A 19,588-nucleotide genomic window follows, 5' to 3' on the forward strand; every position below is an offset into this window, starting at 1 on the left:
AGGAGAATGTTGAATTTTCCTCTGATACACTGTTCCTCTGTGTTGAAAGCCACAGTCCTGATTTTAAGGCAGGCTACATTGGTTTCCCAGACAGCCCTTATCTGTATTTACAGAAGAGTCAGTTCGTGGCTCTGCCTCTGGGTGGCAGTGCGTCGGGATTGACCTCCGAGGGTATAGGACCTCTCTGACCAGGTGTTCTCTATTGTACCGGAAGCTGGTTTGGGAATGTCCTCCGCCCAGAGCTGGTTTTCCAGTAGTCACTCCCCGCTCTGTTTCCCAGGCTCCCCCAAAACAGCCTTCCCTTACAAGCTCTGTGACTGACCCCAACTGGGTAGTCCCTTGCACTGGGTTCAACAATCAAACGCACAGATTTAAGAGCCTGGGAAGTTGTGCGAACTCGCAACGCTTCACCTTCCAAATCTGCGCGAAGTCTCTGCGCGCGCTCTGGCTCCTGGCACCGAGTGGCCGGCAAACTGGCGTAATCTGAGGCTGCCCGTTTGTGACCCGTCCAACTGTGTGCTTATTTATAGCGTTCCCTTCTGCCAGCAGCCCTGGGGGTGCCCTTCCACACTCGTGGGTCACGCTGGCTCCAACGGCCGCGGTCTTTGTGGGGCGCAGAGCCCCCACCCCCCTGCGCGCGTTCCACTCTCCAACCTAAACTGCAAACCGCACCTTTGGGGAAAGTCTAACCTTTCTGTGGGGAGAAGCAGAGTTCCTCTGAGTTCACGTAGTCGCGCTGCTTGAGAGCCGTTGTTGCCGGGTTAGTAGCTGGTCTCTGGATGCCAGCGACAGTCACCCAAGATGGCACGGTCTCCGCGGCTGTGCCGGCGCACCTGGAGAGGTTTCAGCCTCAGCCTCTAACCGTTCCCTTTATCTAGGATTTCTCTGTCTTTCCTGGCTGCAGACTGTCTCAGCTGAATCTCCTCTGCTTATTCGGGCTGTATGCTACCCGTTTCAGCTGCCCGCCCTTATCTGCTCCGGGACAAGGCACCGACACGTCTGTCTAAACCTCCGCCATTTTCTTCCTCTGGATTTATTTATTATCTGCAGCAATATTGCAGTTGAAGCTCACATTGGATGATGTAAAGTAACAGTTCCTAAGTAAACTAGAGTGAGCTCTCCTCTGATATACCTGGATTTCTCCCCAAAAGGAAAAAGTACCAAACTCTGGTTGAATTATTGTGGGATGTGCAACTACTGTCATAACTCCCTTTGAGCAGATGTTGCTTATCCTTTTGTTGGAGAATTTCCTCAGTTACAACTTTCTCATTCTGATCCTAATGCAATGTCTTTGTTGTTCACTGACCACATTTAGCCCCTCTAGGGTAAGAGGAGAAGAGTCCTACTGGATGGGATTCTCATTTTTGTAAGAGTATCTCATGGGCTTCTCTTAATAGGTGGGAAGGTTCACACCACTGTTTTGTTTTGTTTTAAAAAAAATACATTTTTATTTATTTCAGAGAGGAAAGGAGAAGGAGAGAAAGATACATCAATGATGAGAGTCATTGATTGGCTGCTACCTGCACACACCCCCTATTGGGATCAAGCACACAACCCAGGCATGTGCCCTGACCTGGAATCCAACCATGATCTCCCAGGTCATAGGTAGACGCTCCACCACTGAGCTACACTGGCTGGGCCATACCAGTATTTTAACAGTACTTTACAATAGTAGGAAAGTGAGCATCTCATTTTGGCCTTTCTACAGAAAGGAAAGTACCACTTCCAGTGAAGTGATTTGCAGACACTGCAGTAAGCAATCACAGGGTTGGTAAGAGGGGCCAAGAATTTCCGGCTTCCGAAAAGGATGGCTGCATTTCGTGAGCTGGTTCATCTACCAGGGAAAGCCAGTGTTTTACACATGTTCACATCCGGACTCTTCCTGCTTTCTTTCAGATGACCTCACTGCTTTCCTAAAGGAGGTGGCTGCTGCTGCCCCGGCGCTGCCATTCTATTACTATCACATCCCTGCCTTGACAGGGGTAAAGAGTAAGTGCTGCTTCTTTCCATGTTGCTCTCTTCCCGCCCTCACATCTTACCCTATTGCACTAAGAGCCCACTCCTTCCCACCCACCCCATGTCATAAAAGCATAACGCTGTTGACTAGACAGTTCCAATTGCTCCAAAATAAATCACTCTTATCAAAAATGAAGTCAGCCCTTTTCAATCATTGACACCACCCGATAATGGAAGTTATGAGAGAGGAGTTGACCCCTGGGCACTCCCAGCAGACACCTTGTGTCTATCACACACACCCCTCCTCCTTATACAGGAAGACACAGCCTGGAAGCCCCACTAGGACAGGACTGTCTACCTATTGTCCTACTGTATTCCCAGTGCCTGGCACATAGGAAGGTACTCTGACCTTTTCTTGCTTCTAGCTGCCTTTGATTGTTACTATACTTATCTAGTAATAAGACTGTTACAATTAAATGAAATATTTTAGATTATTTTTTGAATTCCATTTCTTTCTTTCTTAAACATAAAAATAGAAGTTGTGCTTTACAAATATCCAGTGATAGTTTTCAAGGAATGGGAGACTTGGAGCTATAATGTGACAATACATAGGCCCTGCTAGGCGAGGGCAAGTGGCCATGTCCAACCTGCGGTCAGTTAAGGCTGAGCAAAGCTCCTGGAAACTCCGTGCAGATGGGAAGGGCTACATGGGATGTTATTTGATATTTACTGGAGGTGTGAAGATCCATGAGGCATTCATTGTTTCGAGCAGTTCGTGCTGAGGAGCTGCTGGATGGGATTCAGGAGAAGATCCCCACCTTCCAAGGGCTGAAATTTAGCGACACAGATCTCCTAGACTTCGGACAGTGCGTTGATCAGAATCGCCAGCGACAGTTTGCTTTCCTTTTCGGGGTGGATGAGGTAAGGCACCCTTTGGCATATCTCACAGGTTAGTTTCCCTCCAAAACAATTTATGGAGCTGCTTATACAGGAGCATCTTCTCTTTTGCATAAAAATAAATACTCGTTGTCTGTTTCTGATTAGCAACTGCTGAGTGCTCTGGTGATGGGAGCAACGGGAGCAGTGGGCAGGTAAGCAGGACTGATTTCCCCTAGTGGTTACACACGTACAAATGTATAAATGTCAAGTCCCCCCACAGAGGCATTCATCTCCTAAGTAGTAGTACTTCCTGCATGTACACCTTTTCTATGGAAGTTGCCTTTCTTCTCCACCATCTTTCAGTGAGAGGGAATTCAGTAGGACTGAGCAACTCCATCGTTACTAGAAGCCTCTGTTGCAGTGAGAGGTCAGGCACAGGAGCTGAGAGCAATGCACAGAATTTCTTGGTCAGAAATTATTTGGTTACAAATAACAGAAACCCATTTGAACTATCTTATGTGAACCAAGTTGTTATTATAAAATACCAGGAAATTATATAAAACTCAAGAGGAGAAAGTATAGCCAAGCCTAAGAACATGAGAACCCAGAACTACAAAGCTCTTAACAGCCAAGGCAGCTCATTCTCCATCTGCAGTCCTTTGGAGACGCTCCCCTCTGCATCTCTCTGCAAAACTCCTTCTTTCCCCCTCCCTTTCTCTCCAAATGGGTTTTCTGTGCTCACACACACACACACACACACACACACACACACACGGTCAGTCGTGGCTGCCCAAATATGGCATCTCAGGATATGACTAGATAGTCAAGTGTCCGCCCAAGGTCCTAGCTAAGCTGCTGCAGGACAGTAGAATCGTGTGGCCCCATGCCTGCTCAGGGAAGGCCGGCAATATGATCAGTTAACTGCACATGTTAAAACCAATTCATTAGAAATGTGTCTGCAGGCAGATGGATTGAAATATTTGCACTAACTGAAAGTGCCTTCCTTCCCTGCAGGAAAGGTACAGGGGGTGCAAATAATATTCACAGCGTGTCTTGGTGAGCATGGCTTTGGCGAAGAGTAACTGAGTTAGATAGCCTTAATGGCTTGTGAACAAGCCGGGATGGCCTGTATCCTCCAGCATCACCGTAGGGCCATTTCTACAAAGGAAAGCTGAATGCCCACATCTGCTGACTGTGGAGTGGTTTTCCCCCTGGAAGTTGTGACTGTTTTGACTCTTGTTGTTTTGGCCTTGGTATTAGATATGTGAATTCGGTCAACATAATTTATAAGTAGAGTACATTTGGTCAGACTCCACGTCGTCTCCATTAGAATCACGTTCCTCTCTGAGGGCACATCTATGACCCCTGGGATATGACTGTACTATTCTGAACCTCCTCAGACATCCATGTACATAGTGGGACTTCGGAGTGTTTCGTACCTACAAGTGACTTTTCTCGGCTATGGTACTTTATTTTTTTTTGCACTTTATTACCGGACGATCATAGGAACTTCAAGTTCTTGGAATTCCTTGCTGTTGACTCTAGTGTCGACACACATGAAAGCCATTCTATTCTTGGTACATCAAGATGAGCACGTTCCCTGATACTGACTGACTACACGAGACTTTGTTAGCAAATGGGGAAGCATTCTAGTTATACATTCTTATAACCTATCTTTCTGGTTATAGATGTTAGTGATTTGTCTTTATTGCTAGTTAGAGCTGTTTGTTTTTTCCTAAGTCCACAAGACCATTTTATCAGATCAAATAGCTGTTGTTGTTGTTGGGTTATATGACAGGGCGGCCTGAAGTGATGGAAACTCTGTGACAACTCTGTAGCGCTTCTTGAGCCATAGTTTCATCACCGTGAAATAGAAACCAGGCCTGCCTTGCAGGGCTGAGGGAGAATGGGACATGGCTTATGTCAAGCACCTACAATATCATGGGCACTGAATAAATGGCCTCTCATTTTATTCCTGTCATTATTATTTTCTAGAAACTGGTCTCTAGGTTAATACATAAGCTGTCAAGGGATTTAGGTAATCCATTGGGACTTGCCCCTTTTCCTGTGGTGCCTCCTTCATCCACTTCCCCAGCAGAAGGTTTTTAGGACTCACATTTTACCTACAGCTCTTATCTGGCTGTGCCTCTGTGTGTGCCCAGAGACTCAGTGGTTCCTTACTAAACACACCTCCATCTGTCTATCTTCCTCCCTTCCTTCCTTCCTTCCTTCCTTCCTTCCTTCCTTCCTTCCTTCCTTTCTTCCTTTCTTCTAATTTTATCCTTGTCCACTTTCCTTCATTTTCTCCATTCGCTTTGGGTGCTCTCGGCCTCCTCCTGGCACTGCTTAGTGCTGCTGGAAAACTTAGAACTGAAGACGCCTGACCCGCTGATAGGTTAGGGCCTAAAAATAGACTTTCTGGGAGCTCAGTGTACTTGTGCCTCGCAAGCAGCAGTGGGGTTTGAAGATCTGGACCTTTCCCGCGGGCTTATTGGTTCTACAGTGTGTGCTGTTTTCTTTCAGTACCTATAACTACCTGGGAAAAAAGACGAACCAGATGTTGGAGGCTTATGAGCGGAAGGACTTCTCTTCAGCCCTGAATTATCAGGTTAACTATTTCTTCCCTCTACCGGAACCACAGCCTTTGTTCTTTCCCACGGGAGAGTTCCTAGTCCCTCTCATCCTGCCATACCTGCCCTCGTTAAAATTGCCTCCCTGCCTCTCTCTTTCCTTTCCTTCTCTTCCTTACTTTTTTCTTGATGAAAATCAAACCTGTCCCCATTGTTCGTGCTCCCCACCTGCCTAATCAGGACAGGCCCCATGCAGGAACGACTCCTCTCTGTTCCTCCTAGAAATAACCTTATTTTTACTCTATGTTCAAGATATTTTTGTGGCTGTAAAAGAATAGCAATAGATTTCTGGGGAAAGGACCACATGCCATCCCCTTGAGGACGTCACAGCTGAAGTCATCAGAAGCTGTGAAGCTGGTGACCTTAAATGGGGAGACTTAATTCAAAGTCAGAGCAGGTCAGTCCTCTTCAGCTGAGAAATGTGCTGAGAATGGAAAACATTCACCAGGCAGGAAACAGGAGCCACCGGCTTTGAAGCAGGGAAAGGAAAGCAGCAGGCGCTCCTGTGTGATGGGGAGGAGGAGCCCAGGGGACATGTGGCTGCCATGAGTGTCACACGAAGGACGGCCTACCTGTCCCGGAAACACAGAGCCTTGCTGGGTGGAACCGGTCTCAGCAGCTGGTATGTGTACTTCAGGTAAATGGAATGAGCTGGAAAGAAATAGAGTAGGCACAAGAGAAAGACTTTTGGAGGCCAAGAGGCACAGGTATTTTTAGGATAATGAAAGTGACCCAGAGGACTATCCCAAAAGACTGAGTGGGAATAAAAGGCATGAGCAAGATCAGAGCAGGTGGTCTGTCCTGAGCAAGGAGCCGACCTAAATCTACTTCCTACTTAAAGTTTAAATAGCTCATTTAAATATTTACCTTTGTTTAGCCCCAGACCAGGTGAAGTTGAGAGCAGGAACAGGGTAGGGACTTAGGAAGGAATGCAACTAAATTAAACATTCGCAAGGCTGTGATTTAAATCACAGCAAGTCTGAATTATGTGGACACTGCCATCCCTTTGCATTCATGGTTTTCTTTTTCCTCCGTTTCCCGGAATAAGTTACTTCTGAACATTCCAACCTTTTCCGAGCTGAAAGACAGGGAAAGCATAGGATGGAGTAAGCTCTGAACCAGCTGAGATATGGACCCTTAGCGGTTCCTTTTTTCTGGCTGATCCAGTTTGTATCTCTTTTTACCTACTCCACCCCCCCTTCAGTCCCACTCAAATAAACCAGCCTACTCCAAACAGTACTGGCAAGGAAATCAGTTTACCTTCTTATGGAAGGCAAGTGGGTCTCACTAACTCATCTACATGGATGCCAAGGGCCAAGTCCAGTTCTTAATTTCAGTAACGCTCGTCTCTGCCCTAAAGGAGTTTGCAGGCTAGTGAAGAGGCAGGCAAGTAACAAATTAGGGCTAACCTTAGCCCTTCTCATGAACTTAAATTCCATTTGTTGTATTTACTTCAGTGAAATGACATGTGTACAAAGATTCCTTCCAGTATTATTTATAACTGTAAAAAAGTGGAAACTGCCCAAATACCCATCATCTATAAGGAAATAGTTAAACACATTATGTTTGAGTTACACAATCAAAATACACTTTCAAAGGATGAGATCATTTTATATGTACAGATCCGGAAAGATCTCCATGGTACATTCAGTGAAAAAAAGCAGCAACATGCAGACTTGAGAATGTGGTGTGCTATAGTTCGGTGTGAGGGGGAGGCTCTGGATATCAAAATTATATTCTGCACTGAATTTTTATTACAGTATACAATTGATGGAAACAGCATAAAAGTAAAATGTTACTGAAAACGCACCTCTTAGTGAGATGGATGGGAGTCTTTTTTTTTTTTTTTTTATGAATTAGTTCATGAAATCCCGGATGAATCTTACTTTCTGCTAAGACGAGTTAAAGTTCAGCATCAATACTATTTCTGTTTTTTTGTTTTTAGAGAAGAAGTGCTCTGAAACCCTGTTCATGTAAATGACTAGATAAGAATGGAAGAAATTTTATCACAGTGCCACTCAATTCTGTCAGCTGACAACAGCGACACTGAAAGCAGTGTTGGAAGCAGAAACTGAAAACCTCTTGTTTTTATAGAGGACTTGTTACCCATTAGTTAGAGGAACCTCTTTCTTTATTGATGCCAATACCAACATTTTGATTTGCTCCGCAGAGGTGTCCCAAGGAAGTGATTTGGGAGCTATGTCTTTGTTTTTTCAAAGGTGGGAGAAAAAGGACTGTGAAAGGGGAAATATAAAAGGACAGCCCACACCTCCACCGTGTGTGAATTCTTTTTCTGACCCATTTTAGAAATTAGCACTTAGAGAAGTTGAGGATCTAGAAATTGATTTCCGTAAATCTTTGCCTTGGCCCATTGCCCCTTAGGTATCTTGGAAAGATATACCCCAGAGGTTAGTGTACCCCAGTTTGGAAACAACTGCTCTCTCTGATAAGTTTACCTACGTGAGCTTGATGGGTTAAAAGGCTGTCTTCTCTACTTTAACTCTCTATTGCACAATTGTATCATTGGAGCTTCCTATCTGCCCCGGCCCATTTTACAAAGCTTAAATGTATGAAAAGATCCTACCGCATCCTGAATGGATCTCAACCATCCTCACTTGGCTGTTTTTCTCCACTCTGACAGACCTTCAGATAACTAAGGTGTCTGGACTTTTTGGTTTGGGGTTTCTGTAATTTGACCTCTAAGTTCTTTAAATTGTTTCCACAGTTCAGTAATGCTGACTATAGATTTTTTTGTTCCTTTTCAGTTTTGTATTCAGAGATTTATCAACTTTGTGATCAAACTAGGTAAGTTTCCTTCTTGTCTGCTACTGGAGACTATAAAGGAAATGGGCTTTCTCTGAGGATTTCAGAGAAAGTGATATGATGCATTTTGATCCCATTCTCTTGAGGGTTCAACAAAAATACCTTTTAATGCTAATACTAACCTTCAGGGCCAACCTGATAAAATAGTGAAGTCAACCTAGTTGGAAGGCTTGGGCATCTTCCTTAAACCTTTCTCCTCCACTTTAGCACTTTGTTCACTTCCCTGCTCTACACACACACACACACACACGCACACACACACACACACACACACCATTTTCTATTCCTTCTCCCCTGCACCTTCAGCACTCCCTCCCTTTACTTGCCTGTGCTCATTAAAATTCCACTACCACACTGTCACTGACTTCAGCCTAAGTGCTTGGAGGAAGGCAGTCTGAATATAGATCGTACTAAATTGTGAATGACTGACAGCTCTCCCAAGAGTATCTGCAACTTAAAAAGAGTTTATAAACACAACTAAGCTTAAATGGATGGAGGATTGGATAATATGACAATGTAGAATCTGAGGGAAATACAGTGAATTTGAGTAAAGAAACCTTTGTAGAGTCTCCTACATCTTATCCTATGATACATGGCAAATGCCACCATTCACTCCACTTCTACAAGAGACTGGCCCTTCCTGAGAACCTAGGTCAAGTCCAAGAAAAATTTAGGCTGCCCTGACCGGTTTGGCTCAGTGGATAGAGTGTCGGCCTGCGGACTGAAGGGTCCCAGGTTCAATTCCGGTAAAGGGCATGTACCTTGGTTGCGGGCACATCTCCAGTAGGGAGTGTGCAGGAGGCAGCTGATCAATGTTTCTCTCTCATCGATATTTCTAACACTATCCCTCTCCCTTCCTCCATGTAAAAAATCAATAAAATATATTTTTTAAAAAAGAAAAGTTTAGGCTTATTCTTGGCAAACCTGCTGCACCTCTCTTTCAGAGCCTTTCTGACTCACCCTAGCAACCCCGAAGCACCTGGAATGTGTTATTTCCCTCATTCTCACCGGACTTTCAGCTAGCTCTCTTAATCCTTCAAGGACAGTGTTTCCCATTTGCTTTACCACTTCCATTTTTGCCATATTTCTGTGCCACCAGTACTATTAAGGACCTATTGTTATTCCCTTGCCCTAAGCAATACTTTTTTACAGAATTGTGGGTTTGGTATGATAGTTATATGTTCCTAAAGTGCATTGAAGTAGATATTGAACTATTGACTTTTTAAAAGAACCAAAAGTTTACCTGTATATATGATTGTTTTGCATATCAGCAGTGATACTGTAACAGTTTTACAAAACATAGCTCTAAGATATTACTTGAAAGATTAACTTTGCCAGAATATTTGCATTTTAAAAGGGGACTCTTGAAGATAGATTTTATTGTGCTTTGTTTTTTTTGTTTTTTTGAAGATAGTTATTATGTTCTCAAAGAACACATCTTAAAAAGCTCATTTCAGACTTTCTTGGGAGTTGGAGTTGAGTTTTCATGGTTTAGTCAAAGAGAAACTTATCTTAATAAACATGTAGTCCTATCATGAAGGTAGCTCCCTATTCCACCATTTATAATAAACATGGGTCATTTTGCACTCATCAAACTATATGCTATTTATTTAGTCGTTCTAGTATTTTCCTTCCCAATGATAAATTGTTACTCTAACTAAGTTAATTTAGCAAAAGGAAGTTACTTCTTATATTGTACCATGGATCCAAAAGCAATAGCAGGTTAAGAAAACAAATACCTTTTTCTCTATTCTGGATTATTTCCTGAGACCTACCTTCAAAAACACTAATTCTATCTTTAGCTATGTTTAGTTTCACTGATTATATACTTTTCATTTCCAGTATTTCTTTTAGGCTGTTGTTTTCAAGTCTTCCTATTCTTTATTTCTATGCCCCTTTCTTAGCCCATGACTTCTACTTCTTTCTTTTACCCCTGTGAAGTCTCTTTCAGAATTCTGTATCAGTCACAGGACATGAAATTTGCTAATTGTGCATTTGCTGGCTTTCACGCAGCTTCTTTTTCCTCATATTCTCTGTCATTTTTAACTGAATGCACCTTCAGAGACACTTTGTTTTCTGGGCAACCCACTGAGCTTCAGGTTGTGAAGTGTCCCATCAAGCCTCTGCTAGGACACGTAATTTCACCAGTTCTAACTAGTCTTTATGTTATTTCTTAGTCTGGTTCCTACATCAGATGCATAATGCAAATATGGATCTATCATTCATGTATGGCATGGGCTTGGGACTTCTTTCATGTGATCATTTTCCATCCACAGCCCAGGCAGAAGTCAAGAGCTGTGCCTCCATCCCTAAGTCAGTGGGCCAGGTTTTTTTCTCTTGCTTTTCATAGAAGGCTGGCTACCACTTTTACACAGAGAATTTGAGTCCAGCTCTTTACTATGCACAGACCCAAGGCTTCCTCTTGCTTTCCTGCCCCAGCTTTATAACACCAGCCCAGAACAGCAACATTGAGTCACAAACTACCTTAAATAGTGCATCTCTCAGGGACTTCTCAGACATGCTTGAACTAAATTCTGTCCTAGCGATGAAGTCCTATATCATTTGATCAACCACACTATACCCCTGAATCAGATTATTCTCATGGACCATTCGGCTTCAGCTCTTCACTACTCTGACCTCTTTATCCCTAATAACTTTGGTGCTCCCTTTTTGCTTTTGAGGTTAACTTTGAGTCTTACTTCGTTTTATTTTATAGCCTGTCAATTTGTTTAAAACATTCCGCGCCGCCCCTCCCCCCCCCCCCCCCCCAGCATTCCTATGTTATTTGAAGCAGGAAGAGGGATTCCCTGTCTTCTCAGTCTGCCACATTGACTAGAAATGTTCCCATCTTTTAGCTCACCTTATGCTGTCGTAGTGGTCACTGTAAAAATGTGATCTCTTCTTGTGGGTGTTTGTGGTGGAGTGGACAGTCCCAGTCACATTGCCTCCTTTATTTTTTTCTGTGTAGGTTTTGGAGTGTCACAGACCAAAGCCATCATGACTCTGGTGTCTGGGATTCCAATGGGCCCACCCCGGCTCCCACTGCAGAGAGCCTCCAAGGAGTTTATTGATAATGCAGAAGCTAAACTGAAGAGTCTGGGTTTCCTTTCTTTTACGGATTTAAAGAATGGAAACTTGGAAACCTCTAGCTAATGCCACTCTATCAAGTCAGGGTGTGTACGTTGGGATATAATCCACCTTGAATAGTGCATCCATTTCTCAAGGACTTTATAGACGAGCTTGAACTAAATCCTTTCCCAGCAAATGAAATCTCCCATCAAATCAATAAGTACTTAAGTACCTACTATGATCTTTAAAAAGTTTTTTTTGTTGTTTTTTTTTGTGAAGGGACAAAAACTCCAAAAGGGTCCATGAGCCCTGAGTCATTCAGTATTGCACAAAATTTTCATGGAGAAATTTCTGCTTCTGTGGATGAAATGGAATCAAGAGGGAAATTGTAATTAATTCCATTTGCTTTCAGAGCTCCCATTATCTTGAATTCTGGTTCTCAATCCTATCTTCAAGTTTTCTCATCTTAAACCACTTGTAATGTACTTTCGTTTCAATAAATATTCATTTGGAATCTAGGAAAATGCGGAGCTACCTTGAATGCCAAATTACAACATGACTTAACAAATACACAGCTATTAACAACCAGCTTCCTTGGCTGCTCAGCATGACTCTAGAACACCTGCTTTCAGATTAATTGTGATGTCACAGGTTTCCCCCAAAAGATTGGGTTAGGTGAGAACTTGCTTCAGTTCCTATAATGGAAAGGCCCATTAGGGTGGTTTTCACATAAGAAAGGACAGGCCTTCCAAAATGAATTCAGGTTTCCACATGTTGCTAAATGAGAACTTTAATTAGAGCTCCAAGTTTCAAAGAACCAAAGAGTTGTGCTCTGGCCACCACAAACTTCCCCTTCCTCCCCTGAGAAAAAGTAAAACATCCTATATCGCTATAGAAATGTATGAATAGCAACAAAAGCTGATATAAAGCAGGCAGCAAAATGCTCAAATCTACACCTGCATGGGGAAATAAAGCCCCACTCCTTAATACGGGAACCATAACAGCCCATGTGAATATGGTGTTTCAATGACCGCAAAAGTAAGAAGCAAGCCAAAGTGTAAACTAATGTTAAAGTAATTTCTATGAAATAAAGGCAGAGAAAACAAAGATAACTCTAAAAGTAGAACAAAGCAAGTTACAAAGTCCAATAAACTTGAGTAAATTTCTGTACAGGAAGTCACAGGGCTTGTAGATAAATGTTTCAATAGAAATTGGTACAGTGGCTACAGAAAAGTAATATCCGTGAATGACCTCCATTGTCATGCTTGTTTATAAAAAAGAATGAATAGAATCATGCCGGACATATAAGCACAATGAAGTGTCAGTTATTATTAGTTTTTGTAGCTATTCAAGCAATTCAGTGTATGTTCTTTATACAACTGAGAACATGACATCACTGCTAAACCTTTTAACTAAGAGTTGGCAAAATAACATGCACAGCAAGCCATAAAAAAAGAATTCTAAAAGAAATTGGCATTTCAATGAATACCAATAATTTTAAAGGTATCAGATATCTTCTCCATCCTCAAAATCTAGACAATCATTTCTGTTGGAATCCAGATTGTACACTCCACTTGTGACATTCATCACACTAAGTCATCAGTCTTAAATATTAAGCCATTAACACTACCACTATCAATTCCACTTTTAAAAAGGATTTAACTTTTCTCTTGTTGTAATGTATTGTACTTGCTGTGTCTAGCTCTAGAAGCTTTCAGATATGTCCTTATTTTCTCAAACTGTATTGTTTGCTCAGTGGGTACAGGACGCCCACTCTCCAAAACGTTCAAAAGGGGCCACTACCGGAAGCGACCTTCGAGGCGCAGCGGATCTCCTAGGTGACGGGATGTTCAGGCTCCGCCTCTTCCGCGCGGCGTCCGCGGCGCCGAGCTCGCTTTCTGCGCCTGCGTAAGCGCGCTGACCACGCCCCCCGTTGTCGCCGCCGCAGCCATTTCGCCGGCGCCTCGGTGCGAGTTGCGGTCCGTTCAGCGGGTTTCTCCGAGAGAGGCCGGAACCGCGGACCGTCCGAAGAAGGCTGTGCTCTCGGGCACCAGGCAGCGGAGGCCGGTAAGGGAAAGGCGTCGTTGCCACCCGCTGTGACGGGCGGCGTGGGGCCCCACCGCTCTGCAGCCGGGCTTTGTTGCGAAGCGCGGGCCGCGGTGGCGGGTGGGGGAAGGGCGAGCCGGCGCACCGCGTGTCGGGATTGCGGGGTGCGTGCTACTCACCCCGCCGCGCTTGCGCAGCCCTGGGTGCGTCGTGGCCCCCAGCCTTTCTCCCACTAGTCCCAGTCCTGCCTCCCTAGCAGCCAAAACAAATCGCACTCCCTCCTCAGGCCGCGCCCGGGCGTTGTCCGGCCCATTGAAAGGGGGACTGTCGCCTGGGGGCGAGCCCTCCTGACGCCACACACACCCCGGGCCTTCCCGCCGTTCCTTTGTCCCGCAAACACCGGGCGCTGTCCCGCAGGCCCCGGGAATGGGGCCGTAAACAAGTTAGGCACAGTCTTGCCCCTCACTCACCGAGGTGGGGGGGTGGGGGGTTGGAGGGATAAGGGGGCCGGAGGAGAGAGAAAACGTCTGCTGGTTTCGATAAAAAGACCTTGTAACCGGGCAAACAATGGGTCCCTGCTGCCTGTCACTACTCGAGCCAATTAAGCAGAGACAGGGTTAAATGTTTATTCCAGTATTGCCGGCAGTATGGGAGAGCAGCAGGTTAGCCACAAAAATCTGCTCTGCAGCCCCCCCATAAGTTAGCTGCTTATATAGGTAGAACTGCAAAGGAAAAGTAGGCAAAAGAGCAGTTTACAGATATGCAACAGGACTAGGTGTCTGCAAAGGGCGTAGCGATATGCAAGGGCTGGGGTTACATGAGGAAACAGCCAAAGGGAATGCCGGATGGGCAATTAACGGGTAAGCAGGCTGGAGGTTTGCAAGGGCCTGCAGGTATGCAAACAGCGCTGGGGTACCTTCAAAGGGCTGGCGATTCTCTGGTTTCTGCAGCGTCCTTGTTAATCTTGCCATGATAATAGGCAGCTCCAAATGGGGTGGAAGGGCTGCATCTCCAGGTCAGCTCCAGCCTGGGTAGAATGTGCCTTCTTTAATCAGAATAAAACAGTCATGATTAACAGAGCATGATTAATATTTCTTACAATACGAGCTGGTTCCCCAACATTCTATATCTGTCCCCTTTCAACGTGAGAAATTAAATAGTGTAAAGGGGGAGAGCCGCATAGGGTGGACAGGGAGGAAGGAGTTCTTTGAGCTGAGGGATGTGGCTTATTAGCCTTGAGGACAAGGAAAAGCAGAACTGCAGAAGTATCAGGGATTAGTGAGCGCTTGAGGGCAGAGGTTGGGAAGAAACTGAAAAGGTCCTGTGACTGCTGTGTGGTGAGAAGGTTTATTGATTGATTTATTTTATTGTCTAAAGTTTTATATGTGTCTCCTTTTTCCCCAGTTGACCCCCCCTCCCCACCATTCCCACCCCAGGCAAGCCCCCACCGCCCCAGTGTCTGTGTCCATTGGTTATGCTAATAATGCATGCAAACAAGTCCTTTGGTTGCTCTCTAACCTCCCTTCCCCCTCCCATGCCATTTGTCCCTGGATCTATTTTTGTCCATCAGTTTATGTTGATCAGTATATCCCACATATGAGTGAGATCATGTGATATTTCTCTTTCCCCGCCTGGCTTATTTCGCTTAGCATAATGCTCTCCAGTTCCATCCATGCTGTTGCAAATGGTAAAAGTTCCTTTTTTTATAGCAGCATAGTATTCCATTGTGTAGATGTACAATAGTTTTTTAATCCACTCATCTGCTGATGGACACTTAGGTTGTTTCCAAATCTTAGCTATTGTAAATTGTGCTGCTATGAACATAGGGGTGCATATATCCTTTCTGATTGGTGTTTCTGGCTTTTGGGGATATAGTCCTAGAAGTAGGATTACTGGGTCAAATGGGAGTTCCATTTTTAGCTTTTTGTGGAAACTCTGTACTGTCTTCCACAGAGGCTGCACCAGTCTGCATTCCCACCAGCAGTGCAGGAGGGTTCCTTTTTCTCCACATCCTTGCCAGCACTTGACGTTTGTTGATTTGTTGATGATAGCCATTCTGACAGGTGTAAGATGGTACCTCTTTGTTAAGGTGAAAAGGATTTAAAAGAAAACTGGATTTCAGGGTGGCCAGAGTGAAAAGGGGATCAATCATTGCAGTCTACCAGGTGCACAGTAGTGGTGGGAGAAGAGATGGAAAGGTCCAGACTGGTAGAGAATTTTTATGAGTTTATTTGAGCCAAACTGATGACAGTTGCTGGGAAGCAAAATCTCAATGGAGTGCTCTGGAGAATGGCAGTCTTGCAGCTTCTACATTAAATCAGAGGAAGAGGTCTGAGGAGAGTGACATGAAATTCATTGGTGGTAGATTAAGGGTGGGGGAAAAGCAAACTGGGGAAATCTCGGATTGGGTAAAAGTAAAACAAACATTTCTCTTACATTTGGGGGTACAGGGCAGTTAATAGTTAACATTTGAAAGGTAGTTAATAATTAACATAGAGATGGTATTGGGAGCAATATAACAATGTGGGCTTCTGCAATAGGTTGTGCCCTAAGGGGTCTGGAGAAGTTTCAAAGGTGTGTTATCTTAGATCCAAAAAGACAGTAGACAGGTTCACTTAAGTTAAAGATTGACCTATGACAAGGAACTCACTGGTCTCTAGGACAGGACTACCCACTATGGCTCACTTCTAGTTAGGCATTTTTATGTTCAGACCCTCCTATGTGGTTACTTCCAGTCTCGATGAGTTTGTGGGGCCTACCATGCTGGCCCCCCACCCCACTCCCGGAACTTGTCAGGTTTAGTATATCCCGTTTTTCATCCACAGAGATAAGTTTTGGAGGCAGAATTGTATAGTAGATTAGGAGTCAGACTATCTGCCTTGGAATTCTTGGTTTCCCAGTTAGGGGCTCAGTTTACTCACCAGTAAAAAGGGAATGCTAATACTTTTTCTATATAGTTGTAAGGGTTAAGTAAAATAGATGACCTATGGATACTGTCCAGCACGTAGTAAAAGGCTCTGCAAGGATAGCTGTGGAGGATCTTGAGTAGATGAATCCCAGTTGGTTGATGACATGAGTAACTTGGTGGATGGTGGTGCCATGTAGGGAGATGGGAACACTGGAATTGGGGCACGGAGAGGGACAAGTTTGGGAAGGAAATTTAAAATTCTGTTTTGACGGAGATGCCAAGTTAGAATTCAAATGAGTATGTTAGTGCTGCAGTTAGATGAACTTGATTTTGTACCTTAGGAGTAAATTTTCTGTGTTTTGGGGCACATTAGCATGTTTTTGATATTGAACATTATGGAGTTAGATGAGACTACATACCTAGGGAGGAAGAAAATTGATGGCATAGTTTTTCCTATTTTATGTTACTCATTGAAGTAACATAAAATAGGAAGGCTTATTTTTTTAAATTAATTATTCAGGGGTAGAATTTATAACTTCAGCTTTAATATTAATAGGATGTCCCTAGGGTTAGTCTGCAGCAACAGAGTGAACAGGTTTATACAAACAGGGTCCAGTTTGATGACAATTAGATACAATTATTAACAAAATGCACTAAACATTAATTAGCAAAAGACACAAAGGTTTGATGTTAGTTGTGGGGTTTCTTCCCACAGCAAAAAATTCATAGTTTTTGTTTTGGTTCCAAATTTGGTTTCAAATCCTGCTTATAATTTGCAGCCATGTTTTAGACTCTGGCTTTGTATCTGTTGGTGTCTTACAAATTGGGAAGTAGAGGGGGAGTGCCAAGTTTGCTATGTTGCACCTCAAGAAAACTTAATATCCTCCAACTATGATAACAAGGCCTAAAGGAGAGATTGAAGTTAACAGATTACTGTTTTTAGTTCAAGTACAGCATATTTATTGTATTTGGACTTAAAATATACAGTCTGCAGCTAGGAGACATAATCAGAATAAAAATGGACGACCATTTCTTAGTAAATAGTTTGAGTTTGAATTAGGCCTCCACATCAGGTAACTGAGAAAGGTTACTTAAACTTTGTATGCCCTTGTTTCTTCCTCTGTAAAAAGATAATAGTATTTACCATATAATGTTACCTACCATTGTTGTGAGGATTAAATGAGTTAAAGCACATAATGTGCCTAATTGTAAAATGTAGGGCATTACATAAAATTTTTAAAAGTCACCCAAAGATAACCATTTTGGGGGACATTCCTAGTATTGATTTATGCATATATACTTTTATGTAGTTCTAATTGTACAATTTTGTATCCTTTTTCTTAAAACATGTCATAGACTATGTCATTAAAATTTATTCATAGGCAATTTTAATAGCAGTGCTTTAGAACAGCAGTTCTCAACCTGTGGGTTGAGATCCCTTTGGGGGTCGAACAACCCTTTCATAGGGGTTGCCTAAGACCATTGGAAAACACATATATAATTACATATTTTGTGATTAATCACTATGCTTTAATTATGTTCAATTTGTAACAATGAAAATACATCCTGCATATCAGATATTTGTATTACAATTCATAACAGTAGCAAAATTACAGTTATAACGTACCAATGAAAATAATTAGGAAGGTTGAGAACCACTGCATTAGAATATCCTGTATTTAACCTAGATTTTTAGTAAATTCCAGTTGTTTGTTTATTTCCAGCTTGGTAATTTCCAAAGTTTATCCTTATAAGTAATGCAGCTTTTAACTAACTTTTGTTTTCTTAGGTCTGAAGACAACACCTGCATCATGGGTGATGTTAAAAACTTTCTATATGCCTGGTGTGGCAAAAGGAAGATGGCCCCAACCTATGAAATAAGAGCAGCGGGAAACAAAAACAGGCAGAAATTCATGTGTGAGGTACTAAAGAATACTGTATATTGATATGATTTTTGGTGTTAAAAGAACATTGTTTTCTATTTGGAAATGGTCATGTGTTACACATCGGATAATGTTCTTGATTGTGACTTGCCTGCTATTATATATCTTTATAAATCATTTTCAGGTGAGTATTATTTTTAAAACAATATGCTAGGTGAATTATTCTAATTAGAACATGTATCTTCTTCAGCTTCTATAGTACCAGTAGCACAGATTAGGAAAGTTAGAGCAGTTGTTCACTGTTTTTGCTAACTCCTGTAGAAAGTAGAGCAATTCTTCATTGCTTTAGATCAAAGTGCTTAAAATAAATACAAATAGAGAGCTTGTTATAAGATTGCATTTTAATGTGGAACATTCTGTTGCATGAAAGGAGAATTTCTGATTCACATAATTTAATATTCTTGTTTTGGGATTAGTTTATCACTGGATATCATGCTTCAAGCTTTTTCATAAGGCAGCCAGTCCATATTATTTTCAGTGTGTTTATGGAGTATATCTCCAATAGTCAACTGTTACCCCTTAATGGATTGCTGAATTATGATTTTTTTTTTTTTTAAGTCCCAGAATTACTAGTACACCCAGGCCAGTCTCTTAATAAATGTTGTTCTTTACTGTTAAAGGTTCGAGTGGAAGGATATAATTACATTGGCATGGGCAATTCCACTAATAAAAAAGATGCACAGAGCAATGCTGCCAGAGACTTTGTTAACTATTTGGTTCGAATAAACGAAGTGAAGAGTGAAGAAGTCCCAGCTATTTCGGTAAGTACTTATGGCCAAGCACTTGAGGATGTATGTTATAAGCTTATGCTAATCCAATGTGTATGGAGACTTAGAGTGACAATTTTTCAATGTTGTTTTCAAATATGTTAATGTGTTCCTTGTATACCTTGGCATTGGATTTTTTCAGAGCTCTGGGGTGAGTTCCTAAAGATTTTACTTCATTATAATGTACCTGATTTGTGGGCTTGGGAAATACCATTTTATATATTACATTAATTAGTAAACTGATTTTTTCAGAGCCTATTGTGTTCTGTGTACTTCCAAAGATAACACGTTAAACAAAACATGAAAATCAGTAACATTTTAAGACACAATGTTGGGTCCCATTAACACTTTGTTATATAGCAGAGAGAAATAGCATTTCACGCAATAGACTATCACTGGTGTTTTTGTTTTTTGTTTGTTTTTTTAAAATATATTTTATTGATTTTTTTACAGAGAGAAAGGGAGAGGGATAGAGAGTTAGAAACATCAATGAGAGAGAAACATCGATCAGTTGCTTCCTGCACACTCCCTACTGGGTTTGTGCCCACAACCAAGGTACATGCCCTT

At 42.6% G+C, this 19,588-nt stretch overlaps 2 protein-coding genes across 3 annotated transcripts in view; both read left to right on the forward strand.

The window, feature by feature from the left end:
• NPL (N-acetylneuraminate pyruvate lyase) overlaps positions 1 to 11,944 on the forward strand; it is a 36,979-nt gene extending 25,035 nt beyond the window's left edge. For both annotated transcript variants that reach the window (XM_081112365.1, XM_081112364.1), the window contains 6 exons: positions 1,897 to 1,989; positions 2,729 to 2,877; positions 3,001 to 3,047; positions 5,359 to 5,443; positions 8,231 to 8,270; positions 11,257 to 11,944. In XM_081112365.1, the coding sequence (XP_080968491.1) occupies positions 1,897 to 1,989; positions 2,729 to 2,877; positions 3,001 to 3,047; positions 5,359 to 5,443; positions 8,231 to 8,270; positions 11,257 to 11,441 (599 nt within the window). In that variant the 3' untranslated portion in view covers positions 11,442 to 11,944. The remainder of the gene's footprint in view (positions 1 to 1,896; positions 1,990 to 2,728; positions 2,878 to 3,000; positions 3,048 to 5,358; positions 5,444 to 8,230; positions 8,271 to 11,256) is intronic.
• Positions 11,945 to 13,113: 1,169 nt separating this feature from the next.
• DHX9 (DExH-box helicase 9) overlaps positions 13,114 to 19,588 on the forward strand; it is a 49,442-nt gene continuing 42,967 nt past the window's right edge. Inside the window, exons 1-3 of the mRNA XM_081112362.1 lie at positions 13,114 to 13,424; positions 18,101 to 18,233; positions 18,875 to 19,015. Of these exons, the coding sequence (XP_080968488.1) occupies positions 18,123 to 18,233; positions 18,875 to 19,015 (252 nt within the window). The 5' untranslated portion in view covers positions 13,114 to 13,424; positions 18,101 to 18,122. The remainder of the gene's footprint in view (positions 13,425 to 18,100; positions 18,234 to 18,874; positions 19,016 to 19,588) is intronic.

This window comes from Myotis nattereri (assembly GCF_964212035.1).
Source record: "Myotis nattereri genome assembly, chromosome: 18".
Lineage (NCBI taxonomy): Eukaryota > Metazoa > Chordata > Mammalia > Chiroptera > Vespertilionidae > Myotis > Myotis nattereri.